We start from the raw sequence: 18633 nt of genomic DNA, 5'->3' as shown, positions 1-18633 counted from the left end.
GATCAAGTTTGGGCTGCAATATTAACAAAATTTTATATGCTGAATCTCAGAACAGACCATCTATGCGTTCGTTTGCACATTGAGAACTGAAACTACCTACACCCACATACCTTACATTTGTATTTACATAACCTTGCAATTCCACTGTTTTCATTAGCATCACTTTACTATTTCAGGAAACTCTTGCCCAGGCAAATGGCTTGATTGTTCATTATAAAAACTTCCCATTAACTCTTCAATGGAAAGCATCCCCTGCCTTGCTGTTTCCACCCAGCCTGGATTGTTTTATATTTACACAATCCTAATCAAGCCCCTAGTCTTCCCCTCCCACGTTGAAAGACCTGCCTTAAACCAAACTCCCAATTCTCAATAAATTCTGACCTGTTGTCACCTCTCAGAAACACTACCAAAGTTCTGTCCATGCGTGGTGTTCTGCCTGGTCTGTCTTATCAAGATAAGTTGTTTTGGTGGTATTTAAGGAACTGGCATTCAACAAGTCTAACAATTTTTTTTATAACGCATTATCAAGGAATATTTTATGCTTGCTGGGTTAACTGATCGATAATAATATTAGGGCTAAAATATTTATGGAAGTACTAAAAGTATTGTAAATTTCTCCTTAAAATGTATCCTCCTTTGCAAACTTTGGCATGTTAAGAGTTCTTCACAGGCATGGATACTTTTCTACTTTAGAAAGATAATATTCTTAATGTAAAAAAGACACTTCTACATACAGTAAGGATTAGCCTGAGGCTAGAGTGGGGAAGAAAGTGGATACTTTGTCTGGGAGAGTTTCTCCCTTAAGAAACATGGCGGAAGAAGAAAAAGAAGCAGTGTCCTGATTTCTTTGGCTGGAATAAGCAGGGATGAGTAGATGAATAGGGATGCTTTTGGATTCTAGAAAGATACTACCTCATGAGCTGCCAACAGGAAGTCATCACATTTAGCTTTCCTGGGCTTCTCGAGTTCCCAGGTGAAGTTGTTGGTACCCAATGGTTCCTTCAGTTCTTCTAGTCCCCTCAAAATGCCCAGAGGCATTCTAAATCATTCTTAGAGTTAATACCCAATGGGGCTGCTGGGGATTGTGTAGGGGAATAGCAACAGGGGTTAAGTTGAGTACCACCTAGCGGCCAGGAGGGCATAGAAGATGTGTACAACCATCTTCTGAACCAGGGAGCCAACTTGAGACCAAATTAACAGGACCTGACCAGGTGAAGGAGAACTGGAATGAATTACACCAGTTGCAGACAAATAAGCAGGGCACCAGCCTCCAGAGAGAGCAGAGGGCAGTCTGAGATCCTTAAATCCCTTTACACTGCTATCCTGCCTTCTTCTCCCTTTTACACCTAGTTCCCATATTGGAGAGCTTGAGGGTAGGAGCAGAAATAGAAGACCAAATATTGAACATTAAAGAAATTGTTTAAACTATTGAATCAGAACGAGTGTTTAAACTCAAAAGGAGAGAAATCACATTTTCCTCTAACAGTGAGTTAAAGACAAAATAAATCTATTTTCCTTATTGATCCTGCACAGTAAGAGTTGTTAAATTCGCCCTTGGCCTCTAAGTACTAAAGCAATGTTAGGTTTAGCTGATCACTTGTGGATACAAAGATCCTGAAAAAACACCATTCCTTCCAATCCCATGATACAGGAAGGCAGTATATAGGAAGTAAACAATGTTAATTAGGAATTACAACTTACAGTGATCTAATAGAAAATTACTTTATAAAATGGAAGAATTCTGTAACAACCTATGGAGTTCTCCATGTTGAACTTTTTGTGCATAGACAACAAAATTTGCGATTTTAACTGACTCAAAATATCTCATTTTATATATTCCACAGTGTTAAATGAAGGTAAATCTAAGTATATTACCTTTTCTTTAAAAAACTCGCAGTCAGGCAAGCAGGAGATGAAAATATCATTCTAATTTCACTGCAAAAGTAATAACAAGGGTTAAGTCACTACATACTGTAAAGCATGCCTCCTATGTCTTATGTCTGAATAAATAACTAATGATATGGAATCACTACTAATGAAAATAACTACTCTCTTAAGAGTCTCCCAAACTCTGAGTATACTTTGTGCATATTATTGCTAAATCTCAACAAAATCCTTTATAGTTGATTTGTTCAAGTCATCTAGATTGAAATAAAATCCATCCTTCTGCAGACCCAAACTCATGGAACTCCAGAGTGTAAACTATAACGTTATGAAAACAGTCTGCATTCTTGAAGGCTTTGAGAGCTTTTTTGATTCACTCCTGCACCTCCCTCACCTAGCAAGGTGCCTGGGATATCATATGTCCTCCATATATCTCCTATTTATACTAAATAAGAAATGAATGAATAAATACATCGATGACCTATTCAAACTAAGAGGTGGTGAAAGAGAATCACAGTTGAAATGAAAATACCTTCACAACAAAGCCAAACCCTCTTTCTTACGTCTAGGATAAAATGACTCAGACTTTAGAACCAGATAAAAGTGGTTTATAATTTATCAGACAGAGCCACCTTTCAGCCACTTTATGTTCAGTACTTCCTCTTTTTGCTGCTATCCATTTTTCTGTCATGGACTGGGTAATTCGGCTTATTTCTGGCAGGGCTTTCCTGGAAACACTTGTGGAACTAGTATCCTTCGAGAAAGAGAAAAAAAAAAAGAAACGAAAACAGAACAATCAGGAAAACACACACACACACACAGAGTAATAAATAACACAGTGAAGCATCCGGCAGGGGTGGCAGACTGGCCCTGCCCTCTCAGGTGGCCTTTGGTGGGAGGAGCTTTGGCATCATACCGGCCTGGCTGTTCTACTTTCTAGCCTGGGCCATTTTGCTTGGTCTGAGCCTTAGTTTCCTCATTTAAAAAAAAAATGGTATAACACAAAAGAATTGAAAACAGTGCCTCAAACAGATATTTGTAAATCAGTGTTCATTGCAGCCTTATTCACAATAGCCAAAAGATGGAAACAACCCAAGTGTCCATCCACAGATGAGCGGATAAACAAAATGTGGTATACATATACAATGGAATATTATTCAGCCTTGAAAAGGAATGAAATTCTGATACATGATACAACATGGATCAACTTTGAAAACATGCTGAGTGAAATAAGGCAGATACAAAATGACAAATATTGTATAACTCCACTTACATGAAGTATCTAGAATAGACAATTCATAGAGACAGAAAGTAGATTAGAGATTCTTAGGGCTGGGGGGTGAGGGAGGAATGGGCAGTTATTATATAATAGTTACAGAGTTTCTCTGGGGAGTGATGAAAAAGTTTTGGTGATGGGTAGCGGCAATAATTGTACAATGTTGTGAATATATTTAATGCCACTGAATTATATACTTAAAAATGCTTATAATGGCAAATTTTGTTATATATATTTTACCACACATATAAAAAAATGAGATAACAATACCTACCTCTCTGGACTCTTGTTAAGATTAAATTACATTAGGTATACAAAGCCTTTGGATTATTGTGGGTACTTAATAATTACTTTCTTTGTCCCCTTAACCCACAGATTTCTACCTTTATATCAGTGGTTCTCAGACTTCAGGGTGCATCAGAATCTCCTAGTGGGTGATTCTGGTGGGCTTGTCAAAGCACAGGTTGCTGGGCCCCAGCCCCATAGTTTCTGAGAATTCAATGGGTCAGTGGCAGAGCTCAAGAGTTTACATGTAACAAATTTCCCTGGTGATGCTGATGCTGCTGGTTTGGGGACCACATTTGGAAAACTATTTGTATATAGTACTTGAGACCAAATAGCTCAGACAGAAGTGTCAAAAGTCACTGTCTGGAAAGAAAAATCTGTCTTCAATATAGTCTTCAAACAGCATTAGTGAGCTGCTGTAAATTATACCTATGTCTCCACTGAACGTGTTATGAGTCAGGAAATTCTGCATCACTTTTGTTTAATGCTGAAATAAAAACCTCTTGAAAAATATATTTAACCATGAACCATGACTCTTAAAGTTCCCTGTAGCTTCTTTCTTTTCTTTTTTTGAGCTAGCCACTATGGGGATCTGAACCCTTGACCTCAAGGTTACAAGGCTTCACTCTAACCAACTGAGCTAACTAGCCAACTCTTCCCTATAGCTTCCTGATCTGAGTGAGTCCTGGGTATTCCCTGTAGTTTGATCAAGAGGAAGATTTTTTTTCTCCCACATCCCAGGAAACTGGGATGCATCAGGAGAAACACTCCCATGGCTCTCCGTCCCCTTCACATCAAAACTTCTGAGTTGTCATAGTCATTGTTGGGTTTCATCCTCTCTCCGCTGAAACAACACAATCTTACCAAAGCAAAAATAAACTCTCTGGGCTCCTCTTACTTGACCTCTCAGCCGTATTTGACAGGACTACCCATGTCCTCCTTCTAGAAATACTTTCTTTTCTTGGCTCGAGAGAGCCTCTCCTGATTTTCCCCTACTTCAGAAACTGGTCCTTCTCAGTCTCCTTTTCTGGCTGTCATGGAGAAGTCAAGGCTTGATTTTGTACCCGTTCTCCTGTCATTTTTACTCTGTCTCTCTCTCTAGGTGAACTTTCACGCAGGCCCTTGGCTATAAATACCATCTACAGCAGGATAACTACCATGGTATATTCCACAGCTGACATCCCCCCATGAGCTCCAGATTCGGATGTCCAACCAAGTCTCTGGATCTCGTCTCTGGGGACATTTCGAACTCACTCCATCTTCCATCACTGGCTCCATCTCATGCAACGGTTCATTCTTTCTTCCAATGTTCAGCCACACTGGCCTTCTTTCTGTCACACACACAAACTTATTCCTGCCCCAGGGCCCTTCTAGATGCACTTCCCTCTGGCTTGAGTGTTCTTTCTTTGGATCTAAGCATAGCCGGTATCTCTGTTCAAATGTCACAGCCTCTACAAGGCCTTCCCTGACAGACATTTCTAAAGAAACCCCCCCTCATCAATCTCCAACAGCCTGTTTGGTTTTCTCCAGAGCACTTGTCATTCTCTAACACAATATTATTGACTCTGCATTTACATGTTTATGGTCTGGCACTCCCAGCAGAGTCCAAACGCTACGAACGAGGACAACTTTGTCTGTACTATCTACTTCTGTCCCAAGCACCAAGAGCAGAGTCTGACACATGAAAAGCACTCAGTTTTTGTTTACTGGCTTAATGAATGGCTATGACAAAGCAACCAAAGTATAATTTCCTAACTATCCCCCATAGCACAGTAACCTTTGCCTCTGACTGTTTTCTGTCCCAAGAAATAGAGAAAGAGTCTATACTGACAACCAGTTTAAAACATTCCTGATAATAGAAAAAAAGTACAAATTGGGAAAATAAGTATGCTTGCTTTTTTTTTTTTTTTTGTCTTTTTCGTGACTGGTACTCAGCCAGTGAGCGCATCGGCCATTCCTATATAGGATCCGAACCCATGGTGGGAGCGTCGCTGCGCTCCCAGCGCCGCACTCTCCCGAGTGCGCCACGGGCTCGGCCCAGTATGCTTGCTTTTGTTTCCATGGAAACATTTCAGAACTCACCCAGAAATATAACAATAAAATCTCCTCTGTTAACAATTAGGAAGGCACTGTAGCATGGTGGGGAAGGGTTAAGCCTTGGGGCCAGAGTGCCTGGGATTGAATCAGCTCTACCACTCATTAACAGTGCAACTTTGGGTAAATTCACCTCTGTGAGACCCAGTTTTTCCCATCTGTAAAATGGTAGAAATAATATCAACTGGAGTTGATTTATGCATTAAACATGTTGATCCATCTGAAGTACTTTGATTGGTTCCTGACACATGGTGACTGAAATTAATATTAGTCTTTACAACTGTTATTATCATTAATATTATTACTTACTAATAAAAAGTCAGTACAAAAGCAATGAATTTGAGTTTGGGGGAGTCTTATCTGTTAGGAAGTTTGACAAATGAGGAAGTGAGAATTATATATTTTTCAAAAGCATTCTAACAGAGAACCTTATTATTTTAATAAGAAATCTAAATACATATGACTAATACAATGTTTCAAATACTACTCTGCAATGCAATCTAGAGGAAAAAATGATTTTTACTTTTTAAATTAATTCATTAATTTATTTTTCCCTTACTCAATCTCTCAACCCCCTTCTCCCTCTCCCCCACTTCTAATAACCTAGATTTGTTGTCTCCAAAAAATGATTTTTTGAAAGAAACAGAAAGTGTAACAAATACCTGATAAGTTGTCACAAAGTTGGCATATGTTCCCGCAAAAATGTGTTTGACTTGAACATCCACAAGGTCTAAAAGAAAGTCATAAATCCATACTTAAGAGTTTTTAGAAGTAAAAAATAAATTTGATGTATCACCAAGCCAAATTTATTTATTTATTGGCAATTTATACTCTTCTAAATGTATTTTGACTATGAACAGTATAAAAGATTAATTTTTATCAGATTACATGTCATATATTCACTTAGTTTAAAATTTAGATTTTCGTGCATTTGCACAATGAAGTCAGGTCGACGTGCTTTAGAAGAGGTTTGATTCAATACGTGTCCTGATGCTTAAGTAACCAGTTTAGGACCTTCTTTTGTATTACCTTAATCTTTAGAAATAAATACAAAATATTCCAGGAATCACTGCATAAGAAAAAATGCACAATGTACAATTTAAAATAAATATACTGGAAGAACTATAGTTCTATGGACTTCTTGGAAAGGAAGCTGAATAATATTTCCCCTCCGGTGGCATCAATTAACATAAAATCATTAGTGGGACTACTCATACCATCAGCAGAAATCAGGCAGCTGATGTCAAAGTTCTCTGTCAGGGCCTCCAGATGAGTTGGGTTGATTGTGCAACTTGGTCCACGACCAAATGACACCACCCGACCAGTGGTGTACACATAGGCAAGGGTGTGATAACTAGGAGAGAGAGTACACTGTAATGAAGACCAAGGTACTCATGGTTTTCAAGAAAGATGATGTCTCAACACAGAATAACAGATTTACTTTCACTAAGTACCCGACTCCCTTATTATAATGTCGGTGTGAGAGGATGTGGCTCAACAGATGCTGAGTGAATATTAACTTACTTCTAACTTTAAAGAGAATATTATTGATGTGTCTTTACTATGGTTTCTATCATTTTGTTTTAAATGCAACCTTTTTTTTTTTTGGCAGCTGGCCAGTACAGGGATCTGAACTAAATGCAAGCATTTTTGTCTTTTATTTTTTAACCATTTGATACTCCGATACTCAAAGTTTCCTCATAATTAGGTTATGCAAAAGCCTAAGTACGTATCCAAATATCCATCATCTTCTACATGCATGAGATGACTTTAATTTTGTCTTATCAACTCAAAGCAGACAAGCACCACCATTTTTGTATCAACCCATGCCCCCACCCTCAAGTACCTAGTAAGTTGGTCTATACATAGTTGACTTCCAATAATTTCTTATTGAATAAATAAAACGTCTAGGATAAAGAAGAAAAAACTGAAAAATTAAACTATATATTATTTTTTTAAATTTTATTTTGTCGATATACATTGTGGCTGATTATTGCTCCCCATCACCAAAACCTCCCTCCCTCCTCTCTCCCCCTCTCCATCCACCAATGTCCCCTCTGTTTGCTTGTCGTATCAACTTCAAGTAATTGTGATTGTTATATCTTCTTCCCCCCCCCCCCGGTTTGTGTCTGTGTGTGTGTGAATTTATATATTAATTTTTAGCTCCCACCAATAAGTGAGAACATGTGGTATTTCTCTTTCTGTGCCTGACTTGTTTCACTTAATATAATTCTCTCAAGGTCCATCCATGTTGTTGCAAATGGCAGTATTTCATTCGTTTTTATAGCTGAGTAGAATTCCCTTGTGTAGATGTACCACATTTTCCGTATCCACTCATCCGATGATGGACATTTGGGCTGGTTCCAACTCTTGGCTATTGTAAAGAGTGCTGCGATGAACATTGGGGAACAGGTATACCTTCGACTTGATGATTTCCATTCCTCTGGGTATATTCCCAACAGTGGGATAGCTGGGTCGTATGGTAGATCTATCTGCAATTGTTTGAGGAACCTCCATACCATTTTCCATAGAAGCTGCACCATTTTGCAGTCCCATCAACAATGTATGAGAGTTCCTTTTTCTCCGCAACCTCGCCAGCATTTATCGTTCAGAGTCTTTTGGATTTTAGCCATCCTAACTGGGGTTAGATAGTATCTCAGTATGGTTTTCATTTGCATTTCCTGGATGCTGAGTGATGTTGAGCATTTTTTCATATGTCTGTTGGCCATCTGTATATCTTCCTTAGAGAAATGCCTACTTAGCTCTTTTGCCCATTTTTTCATTGGGTTGCTTGTTTTCTTCTTGTAAAGTTGTTTGAGTTCCTTGTACATTCTGGATATTAATCCTTTGTCAGATGTATATTTTGCAAATATTTTCTCCCACTCTGTTGGTTGTCTTTTAACTCTGTTAATTGTTTCTTTTGCTGTGCAGAAGCTCTTTAGTTTCATATAATCCCGTTTGTTGAGAGTTTCAAGATGGCGGCGGCTGCGGCGGCTGGCGCGGAGTAGCTGAGGTGGAAAAGGTGGCCACTGGGCCTCAGGCAGCCAGGAAACTTGTGGACCTTCCTCTGGCCATCTCTTAAGGGAGGACTGCTGCTGCTGACCGGTCGTGGGGGCTCAACGCCACTTTGCCCCCAGCAGGAGAGGCTGCCTCATTTACCGGCAACAGCTTTGAAGTGTGGAGCAGGAAAAGAACTGATTCTTAGCTGCAAAAGCGAGTCTTGAAACAGGGAACACGGTGCCAGGGCTGCTGTGGATGCAGCCAGGATCCCGGAGGCTGGGGCCGCACTGAGGGCGGCCAGCTGCCCTATTCAGGATTCGAGGTTTCAGGTCGGCATTAAAGAAGATTCCTGGGAGCGCCCGAGCGGCGCCGCGACTGAACAGCCCGAGGCGGCAGCGCCGAGAACACGGAAGGCAACAAACCAGAGACAGAGCGAGCGCCCGACCTGGCACAGCACTGTGAGTGATCCCTGGCACAGCTCTGTTCGGGGGGTGGTTGCCCACCCGGCTCCCGCCTGTACCACCAGGCCACTCACTGCCCCAGTGCTGCCTCCATTTTCCCAGGTGCGGGCAGCTCCGCCCTGTTCGGCCATCACTGAGCCCATTTGCTTGGCCTGGCGCGGGGCTTTCCGGACCCTGCGGGCCGACCTCCTCTCCCACTCCCTCCACGGTTCTCTGGCGGGGCTGGGGGTGTGGGGCGTCCCGACCAGTGTTGGGAGGGCTAGGAAATACGGGCGGGCCGACTGTCACTCCACCACACCCTGGACTCTGGCCCGGTAAACTTCCTGTTACTGGGAGGCAGATACCATCTCTGCGACCACCAGTTTGGAAAAAAGCCTAACGAATTTCTGGTTGGGAATAGTGTGGTAGGAGAGTTCCCAGGTCCGCTAGAACCTGCCGGAGAGCAGGCTGCAGGCGGGCACTAGACTCGGTTTATACCGGGGGGATACAAAGGTGAACAAGACCCGAGAAAGATCTACACAGTGCTACAAAGGCACCCAGAGAGACCGGTCGTCTGTGCCTAGCAGAAACCTGGTAGACTTCCTGGGCGAGGCGGTGCTGAGCAGGGTCTTGAAGGCCCAGCTGATAGACGAGGGGTGCAGAAGACACACCCCAGCCCAGCACAGTGTGCACAGAGGGGGGAGACGTGCGGCCAGGGAGGCGGAGACTCGACAGAAACCACACACCCGGTGGGGTCGCCACTGCACGATCTAACAGCCTGGGCCAGAGCACACGGAACGGGGAGAAGTCCTGTACAGAAAGTGAAAGCTCAACAGAGATCACACACCCTGTGGGGCGTGATCCACCAGCCCAGCAGAGTACAAGCTGACCAGAAAGGTGGATCCCCGGAGAAGCCCAAGACCCGAGGCAACCACACACACAAGACACTAGAGGCCAACTGAGCTGTCACGGCGGGAGCCATACCAAATTGGCAACCACAGCAACATCCTAGTTAGTCATTAGTCTCAAACCGGTGGACTGTGAAACCCCCTGCCACAATGAATAAACATCAAAAAAAAGACACCAGAAATACAAAAAATCAAGAAAGTACACCACCAAAAGTTAATAAATCTCATACTCTAGATCCTATAGAACAAGAAGCCCTTGAAATAACTGACAAGGAATTTCGAGTGATAATTCTAAGGAAACTGAATGAGATACAAGAAAACTCAGCTAGACATCATGATGAAATGAGGAAAAGTATACAGGATCTGAAAGAGGAAATATACAAGGAAATCAATGTCCTGAAAAAAAATGTAGCAGAACTTGCTGAACTGAAGAAGTTATTCAGCGAAATAAAAAACACAACGGAGAGTTTAACCAGCAGGCTTGTCGAAGTTGAAGAGAGAACCTCTGAACTTGAAGATGGGCTGTTTGAAATAACACAAGCAGACAAAAAGAAAGAAAAAAGAATCAAGGACATGGAAGAAAATCTGAGAGAGATATCAGACAACCTCAAGCGCTCAAATATCCGAGTCATGGGTATTCCAGAAGGGGAGGAAAATGGAGATTCCATTGAAAACATATTCAACAAAATAGTGGCAGAAAACTTCCCAGGTATAGGAAAAATCACAGATCTTCAGATCCAGGAAGCTCAACGATCTCCAAATGTATTCAACCCAAAAAGGCCTTCTCCAAGACATGTCATAGTCAAATTGGCAAAACTCAGAGACAAAGAGAGAATCTTAAAAGCTGCAAGAGAGAAGCGTCAAATCACCTATAAGGGAGCCCCAATCAGGTTAACATCAGACTTTTCATCACAAACCCTAAAAGCTAGAAAGGAATGGGATGATATTTTCAAAATACTAAAAGACAAAGATTGCCAGCCAAGAATACTCTACCCTGCAAGGCTATCCTTCCGAAATGAGGGGCAAATAGTATATTTCTCAGACAAACAAAAACTGCGGGAGTTCACTACCACAAGACCACCCTTACAAGAAATCCTCAAGGGAGTACTGGGTTTGGTTCCTGAAAAATAACTACCACTGCCATAAAAACCTAAGAAAAATCTAAACCCGCTAGTACAATAAAAATGGCATTCATGAAGAGAAAACAAGCTAACAAAAACACTATCTACAACCTAAGGAACCAACAAACAAAGAAACCAAACAGTAAATCAGAAAGCAAGGAACAAAAGACACCTAAGACAACCAAACAACCAATAAAATGCTAGGAATAAATCAACACCTTTCAATAACAACTCTTAATGTTAAAGGCTTAAATTCCCCAATTAAAAGACACAGACTGGCTGACTGGATCAAAAAGCAGGACCCAACTATATGCTGCCTACAAGAGACCCACCTCACCCATAAAGATTCACACAGACTAAGAGTGAAAGGATGGAAAAAGATTTACCATGCAAACAGAAAAGAAAAACGAGCTGGAGTGGCTATTCTTATATCTGACAAAATAGACTTTAAACTAAAAACCATAAAAAGAGACAATGAGGGACACTACTTAATGATAAAAGGACTGATCCATCAAGAAGACATAACAATCATAAATATGTACGCACCCAATGTTGGAGCAGCCAGATTTATAAAACAAACTCTATTAGACCTAAAGAAGGAAATAGACACTAATACCATAATAGCAGGGGACCTGAACACTCCACTGTCAATATTAGACAGATCATCTAGGCAAAGAATCAGTAGAGAAACACAAGATCTAAACAAGACTCTAGACCAATTGGAATTGGCAGATATCTACAGAACATTCCACCCAACAACCTCAGAATATTCATTCTTCTCATCAGCACATGGATCATTCTCCAGGATAGATCACATATTAGGTCACAAATCAAGTCTCAATAAATTAAAAAAAATTGGAATTATCCCATGTATCTTCTCAGACCACAATGGATTAAAACTAGAAATTAATAACAAACGAAACTCTGGAAACTATACAAACACATGGAAATTAAACAGCATTCTACTTAATGACATATGGGTCCAAGAAGAAATCAAGGAGGAAATCAAAAAGTTTATTGAAACTAATGAAAACAATGATACATCATACCAAAACCTGTGGGATACTGCAAAAGCAGTATTGAGGGGAAAATTTATTGCATTAAATGCTCACTTCAGAAGAATGGAAAGGTGGCAAGTGAACAACCTAACACTTCACCTTAAAGAACTAGAAAAACAAGAACAATCCAATCCTAAAGTTAGCAGACGGAAAGAAATCATTAAGATCAGAGCAGAACTGAATGAAATTGAAAACCAAAAAACAATTCAAAAGATCAACGAATCAAAAAGTTGGTTTTTTGAAAAGATAAATAAAATTGACAAACCATTAGCATGGCTAACAAAAAAAAGAAGAGAGAAGACTCAAATAACAAAAATTAGAAATGAAAAAGGCGATATTACAACTGATTCATCTGAAATACAAGGAATCATTCGAGACTACTATAAACAACTATACGCCAACAAATTTGAAAATCTGGAGGAAATGGATAAATTTCTGGACACACACAAGCTCCCAAAACTGAACCGTGAAGACGTAGAAAATTTGAACAGACCAATAACAATAAAGGAGATTGAAGCTGTTATCAGAAGGCTCTGAACAAAGAAAAGCCCAGGACCAGATGGATTCACAGCAGAATTTTACCAAACATTCAAAGAGGAATTGACACCGATTCTTTACAAACTATTCCAAAAGATTGAAACGGACGCAAATCTCCCAAACTCATTCTATGAAGCAAACATCATCCTGATACCAAAACCAGGTAAAGATATAACCAAAAAAGAAAACTACAGGCCGATATCCTTGATGAATATAGATGCAAAAATCCTCACTAAAATACTAGCAAACAGAATACAGCAACACATACGAAAAATTATTCATCACGATCAAGTGGGATTCATCCCAGGGATGCAAGGTTGGTTCAACATACGCAAACCAATAAATGTGATACACCATATTAATAAACTCAAACACAAGGACCATATGATCATCTCTATAGATGCTGAAAAAGCATTTGATAAAGTTCAGCACTCATTCATGACAAAGACCCTCTATAAGGTAGGTATAGAGGGAAAGTATCTCAACATAATTAAAGCCATATATGACAAACCCACTGCCAATATCATCCTGAATGGGGAAAAGCTGAAAGCTTTTCCTTTAAGAACAGGCACTAGACAAGGATGCCCACTCTCACCACTTCTATTCAACATAGTGTTGGAAGTACTAGCCAGAGCAATCAGAGAAGAGAAGGAAATAAAGGGCATCCAGATTGGAAAAGATGAAGTCAAACTGTCCCTGTTTGCAGATGACATGATCCTATATATCGGACAGCCTAAAACCTCTACAAAAAAACTCTTGGAATTGATAAATGATTTCAGCACAGTAGCAGGATACAAAATCAACACACAAAAATCAGTAGCATTTCTTTTCTCCAATAGTGAACATGCAGAACGAGAAATCAAGAAAGCCTGCCCATTTACAATAGCCACCAAAAAAATAAAATACTTAGGAATTGAGTTAACCAAGGAGGTGAAAAATCTCTATAATGAGAACTACAAACCACTGCTGAGAGAAATTAGAGAGGATACAAGAAGATGGAAAGATATTCCATGCTCTTGGATTGGAAGAATCAACATAGTGAAAATGTCCATACTACCCAAAGTGATATACAAATTCAATGCAATCCCCATCAAAATTCCAAAGACATTTTTCTCAGAAATGGAAAAAACTATTCAGACATTTATATGGAACAATAAAAGACCACGAATAGCCAAAGCAATGCTCAGCAAAAAAAATAAAGCTGGAGGCATAACACTACCTGACTTTAAGCTATACTACAAAGCTATAATAACCAAAACAGTATGGTACTGGCATAAAAACAGACACACCGATCAAAGGAATAGAATAGAGAATCCAGAAATCAACCCACACACTTACTGCCATCTGATCTTTGACAAAGGCACCAAGCCTATTCACTGGGGAAGGGACTGCCTCTTCAGCAAGTGGTGCTGGGATAACTGGATATCGATATGCAGGAGATTGAAACTAGATCCATACCTCTCACCGTATACTAAAATCAACTCAAAATGGATTAAGGATTTAAATATACACCCTGAGACAATAAAAGTTCTTAAAGAAAACATAGGAGAAACACTTCAGGAAATAGGACTGGGCACAGACTTCATGAATACGACCCCAAAAGCACGGGCAACCAAAGGAAAAATAAACAAATGGGATTATATCAAACTAAAAAGCTTCTGCACAGCAAAAGAAACAATTAAAAGAGTTAAAAGACAACCAACAGAGTGGGAGAAAATATTTGCAAAATATACATCTGACAAAGGATTAATATCCAGAATATATAAGGAACTCAAACAACTTTACAAGAAGAAAACAAGCAACCCAATGAAAAAATGGGCAAAAGAGCTAAGTAGGCATTTCTCTAAGGAAGATATCCAAATGGCCAACAGACATATGAAAAAATGCTCAACATCACTCAGCATCCGGGAAATGCAAATCAAAACCACATTGAGATACCATCTAACCCCAGTTAGGATGGCTAAAATCCAAAAGACTCTGAACGATAAATGCTGGCGAGGCTGCGGAGAAAAAGGAACTCTCATACATTGTTGGTGGGACTGCAAAATGGTGCAGCCTCTATGGAAAATGGTATGGAGGTTCCTTAAACAATTGCAAATAGATCTACCATACGACCCAGCCATCCCACTGTTGGGAATATACCCAGAGGAATGGAAATCATCAAGTCGAATACCTGTTCCCCAATGTTCATCGCAGCACTCTTTACAATAGCCAAGAGTTGGAACCAGCCCAAATGCCCATCATCAGATGAGTGGATACGGAAAATGTGGTACATCTACACAATGGAATACTACTCAGCTATAAAAACGAATGAAATACTGCCATTTGCAACAACATGGATGGACCTTGAGAGAATTATATTAAGTGAAACAAGTCAGGCACAGAAAGAGAAATACCACATGTTCTCACTTATTGGAGGGAGCTAAAAATTAATATATAAATTCACACACACACATACACACACACACACAAACCGGGGGGGGGGAAGAAGATATAACAACCACAATTATTTGAAGTTGATACAACAAGCAAACAGAAAGGACATTGTCGGGGGGGAGGGGGGGAGGGAGAAGGGAGGGAGGTTTTGGTGATGGGAAGCAATAATCAGCTACTATGTATATCGACAAAATAAAATTTAAAAAAAAAATAAATAAAATAAAATAAAATAAAATAAAATAAATTCACACACACACATACATACACACACACAAACCGGGGGGGGGGGGGGGAAGAAGATATAACAACCACAATTATTTGAAGTTGATACAACAAGCAAACAGAAAGGACATTGTCGGGGGGGAGGGGGGGATGGAGAAGGGAGGGAGGTTTTGGTGATGGGAAGCAATAATTAGCTACAATGTATATCGACAAAATAAAATTTAAAAAAAAAAAAAAAATCCCGTTTGTTTATTTTTCCTTTGGTTGCCCATTCTTTTGGGGTCATATTCATGAAGTCTGTGTCCAGTCCTATTTCTTGAGTGTCTCTCCTATGTTTTCTTTAAGAAGTTTTATTGTTTCAGGGTGTATATTTAAATCCTTAATCCATTTTGAGTTGATTTTAGTATATGGTGAGAGGTATGTATACAGTTTCATTCTCCTGCATATGGATATCCAGTTATCCCAGCACCATTTGCTGAAGAGGCAGTCCCTTCCCCAGTGAATAGGCTTGGTGCCTTTGTCAAAGATCAGATGGCAGTAAGTGTGTGGGTTGATTTCTGGATTCTCTATTCTATTCCTTTGATCGGTGTGTCTGTTTTTATGCCAGTACCATACTGTTTTGGTTATTATAGCTTTGTAGTATAGCTTAAAGTCAGGTAGTATTATGCCTCCAGCTTAATTTTTTTGCTCAGCATTGCTTTGGCTATGCGTGGTTTTTTATTACTCCATATAAATGTCTGGATAGTCCTTTCCATTTCTGAGAAAAATATCTTTGGAATTTTGATGGAGATTGCATTGAATTTGTATATCACTTTGGGTAGTATGGACATTTTCACTATGTTGATTCTTCCAATCCAAGAGCATGGGATATCTTTCCATCTTCTTGTATCCTCTCTAATTTCTCTCAGCAGTGGTTTGTAGTTCTCATTACAGAGATTTTTCACCTCCTTGGTTAACTCAATTCCTAAGTATTTTATTTTGTTGGTGGCTATTGTAAATGGGCAGGCTTTCTTGATTTCTCTTTCTGCATGTTCACTATTGGAGAAAAGAAATGCTACTGATTTTTGTGTGTTGATTTTGTATCCTGTTACTTTGCTGAAATCATTTATCAATTCCAAGAGTTTTTTTGTAGAGGTTTTAGGCTGTTCGATATATAGGATCACGTCATCTGCAAACAGGGACAGTTTGACTTCATCTTTTCCAATCTGGATGCCCTTTATTTCCTTCTCTTCTCTGATTGCTCTGGCTAGTATTTCCAACACTATGTTGAATAGGAGTGGTGAGAGTGGGCATCCTTGTCTAGTTCCTGTTCTTAAAGGAAAAGCTTTCAGCTTTTCCCCATTCCGGATGATATTGGCAGTGGGTTTGGCATATATGGCTTTAATTATGTTGAGATACTTTCCCTCTATACCTACCTTATAGAGGGTCTTTGTCATGAATGAGTGCTGAACTTTATCAAATGCTTTTTCAGCATCTATAGAGATGATCATATGGTCCTTGTGCTTGAGTTTATTAATATGGTGTATCACATTTATTGATTTGCGTATGTTGAACCAACTTTGCATCCCTGGGAAGAATCCCACTTGAACGTGGTGAATAATTTTACGTATGTGTTGCTGTATTCTGTTTGCTAGTATTTTAGTGAGGATTTTTGCATCTATATTCATCAAGGATATCAGCCTGTAGTTTTCCTTTTTGGTTATATCTTTACCTGGTTTTAGTATAAGGATGATGTTTGCTTCATAGAATGAGTTTGGGAGATTTGTGTTTGTTTCAATCTTTTGGAATAGTTTGTAAAGAATCGGTGTCAATTCCTCTTTGAATGTTTGGTAAAATTCTGCTATGAATCCATCTGGTCCTGGGCTTTTCTTTGTTGGGAGCCTTCTGATAACAGCTTCAATCTCCTTTATTGTTATTGGTCTGTTCAAATTTTCTACGTCTTCATGGTTCAGTTTTGGGAGCTTGTGTGTGTCCAGAAATTTATCCATTTCCTCCAGATTTTCAAACTTGTTGGCGTATAGTTGTTTATAGTAGTCTCGAATGGTTCCTTGTATTTCAGATGAATCACTTGTAATATAGCCCTTTTCATTTCTAATTTTTGTTATTTGAGTCTTCTCTCTCCTTTTTTTTGTTAGCCATGCTAATGGTTTGTCAATTTTATTTATGTTTTCAAAAAACCAACTTTTGATTCATTGATCTTTTGTATTGTTTTTTGGGTTTCAATTTCATTTAGTTCTGCTCTGATCTTAATGATTTCTTTCCGTCTGCTAACTTTAAGTTTGGATTGTTCTTCTTTTTCTAGTTCTTTAAGGTGAAGTGTTAGGTTGTTCACTTGCCATCTTTCCATTCTTCTGAGGTGAGCATTTCATGCAATAAATTTCCCCCTTAATTCTGCTTTTGCAGTATCCCACACGTTTTGGTATGATGTATCATTATTTTCATTAGTTTCAATAAATTTTTTGATTTCCTGCTTGATTTCTTCTTGGACCCATATGTCATTAAGTAGAAGGCTGTTTAATTTCCATGTGTTTGTATAGTTTCCAGAGTTTCGTTTGTGATTGATTTCTAGTTTTAACCCATTGTTGTCTGAGAAAATACATGGGATAATTCCAATTTTTTGTATTTATTGAGACTTGATTTGTGACCTAATATGTGATCTATCCTGTAGAATGATCCATGTGCTGATGAGAAGAATGAATATTCTGAGGTTGTTGGATGGAATGTTCTGTAGATATCTGCCAAGTCCAATTGGTTTAGAGTATTGTTTAGATCTTATGTTTCTCTACTGATTCTTTGCCTAGATGATCTGTCTAATATTGACAGTGGGGTGTTCAGGTCCCCTGCTATTATGGTATTAGTGTCTATTTCCTTCTTTAGGTCTAATAGAGTTTGTTTTATATTGGGTGTGTACATATTTATGATTGTTATGTCTTCTTGATGGATCAGTCCTTTTATCATTAAGTAGTGTCCCTCATTGTCTCTTTTTATGGTTTTTAGTTTAAAGTCTATTTTGTCAGATATAAGAATAGCTACTCCAGCTCGTTTTTCTTTTCTGTTTGCATGGTAAATCTTTTTCCATCCTTTCACTCTTAGTCTATGTGAATCTTTATGGGTGAGGTGGGTCTCTTGTAGGCAGCATATAGTTGGGTCCTCCTTTTTGATCCAGTCAGCCAGTCTTATCTTTTGATTGGGGAATTTAAGCCTTTTACATTAAGAGTTGTTATTGAAAGGTGTTGATTTATTCCTAGCATTTTATTGGTTGTTTGGTTGCCTTAGGTGTCTTTTGTTCCTTGCTTTCTGATTTACTGTTTGGTTTCTGTGTTTGTTGGTTCCTTAGGTTGTAGATAGCGTTTTGGTTTGTTTGTTTTCTCT

The 18633-nt window shown here is 39.3% G+C and overlaps 1 protein-coding gene across 2 annotated transcripts in view; it reads right to left on the bottom strand.

Annotated features, from left to right (window-relative positions):
• HERC6 (HECT and RLD domain containing E3 ubiquitin protein ligase family member 6) overlaps positions 1 to 18633 on the bottom strand; it is a 58584-nt gene that overhangs the window by 23812 nt on the left and 16139 nt on the right. For both annotated transcript variants that reach the window (XM_063108611.1, XM_063108612.1), the window contains exons 7-10: positions 6757 to 6893; positions 6202 to 6269; positions 2517 to 2638; positions 1876 to 1935 (exon numbers count right to left, since the gene is read on the bottom strand). In XM_063108611.1, the coding sequence (XP_062964681.1) occupies positions 1876 to 1935; positions 2517 to 2638; positions 6202 to 6269; positions 6757 to 6893 (387 nt within the window). The remainder of the gene's footprint in view (positions 1 to 1875; positions 1936 to 2516; positions 2639 to 6201; positions 6270 to 6756; positions 6894 to 18633) is intronic.

Source organism: Cynocephalus volans, chromosome 9 (assembly GCF_027409185.1).
Source record: "Cynocephalus volans isolate mCynVol1 chromosome 9, mCynVol1.pri, whole genome shotgun sequence".
NCBI classification, from domain to species: Eukaryota; Metazoa; Chordata; class Mammalia; order Dermoptera; family Cynocephalidae; genus Cynocephalus; species Cynocephalus volans.
The sequence above is the reverse complement of the archived record's forward strand: the minus strand, read 5'-3'. Positions and strand labels throughout refer to the sequence as shown.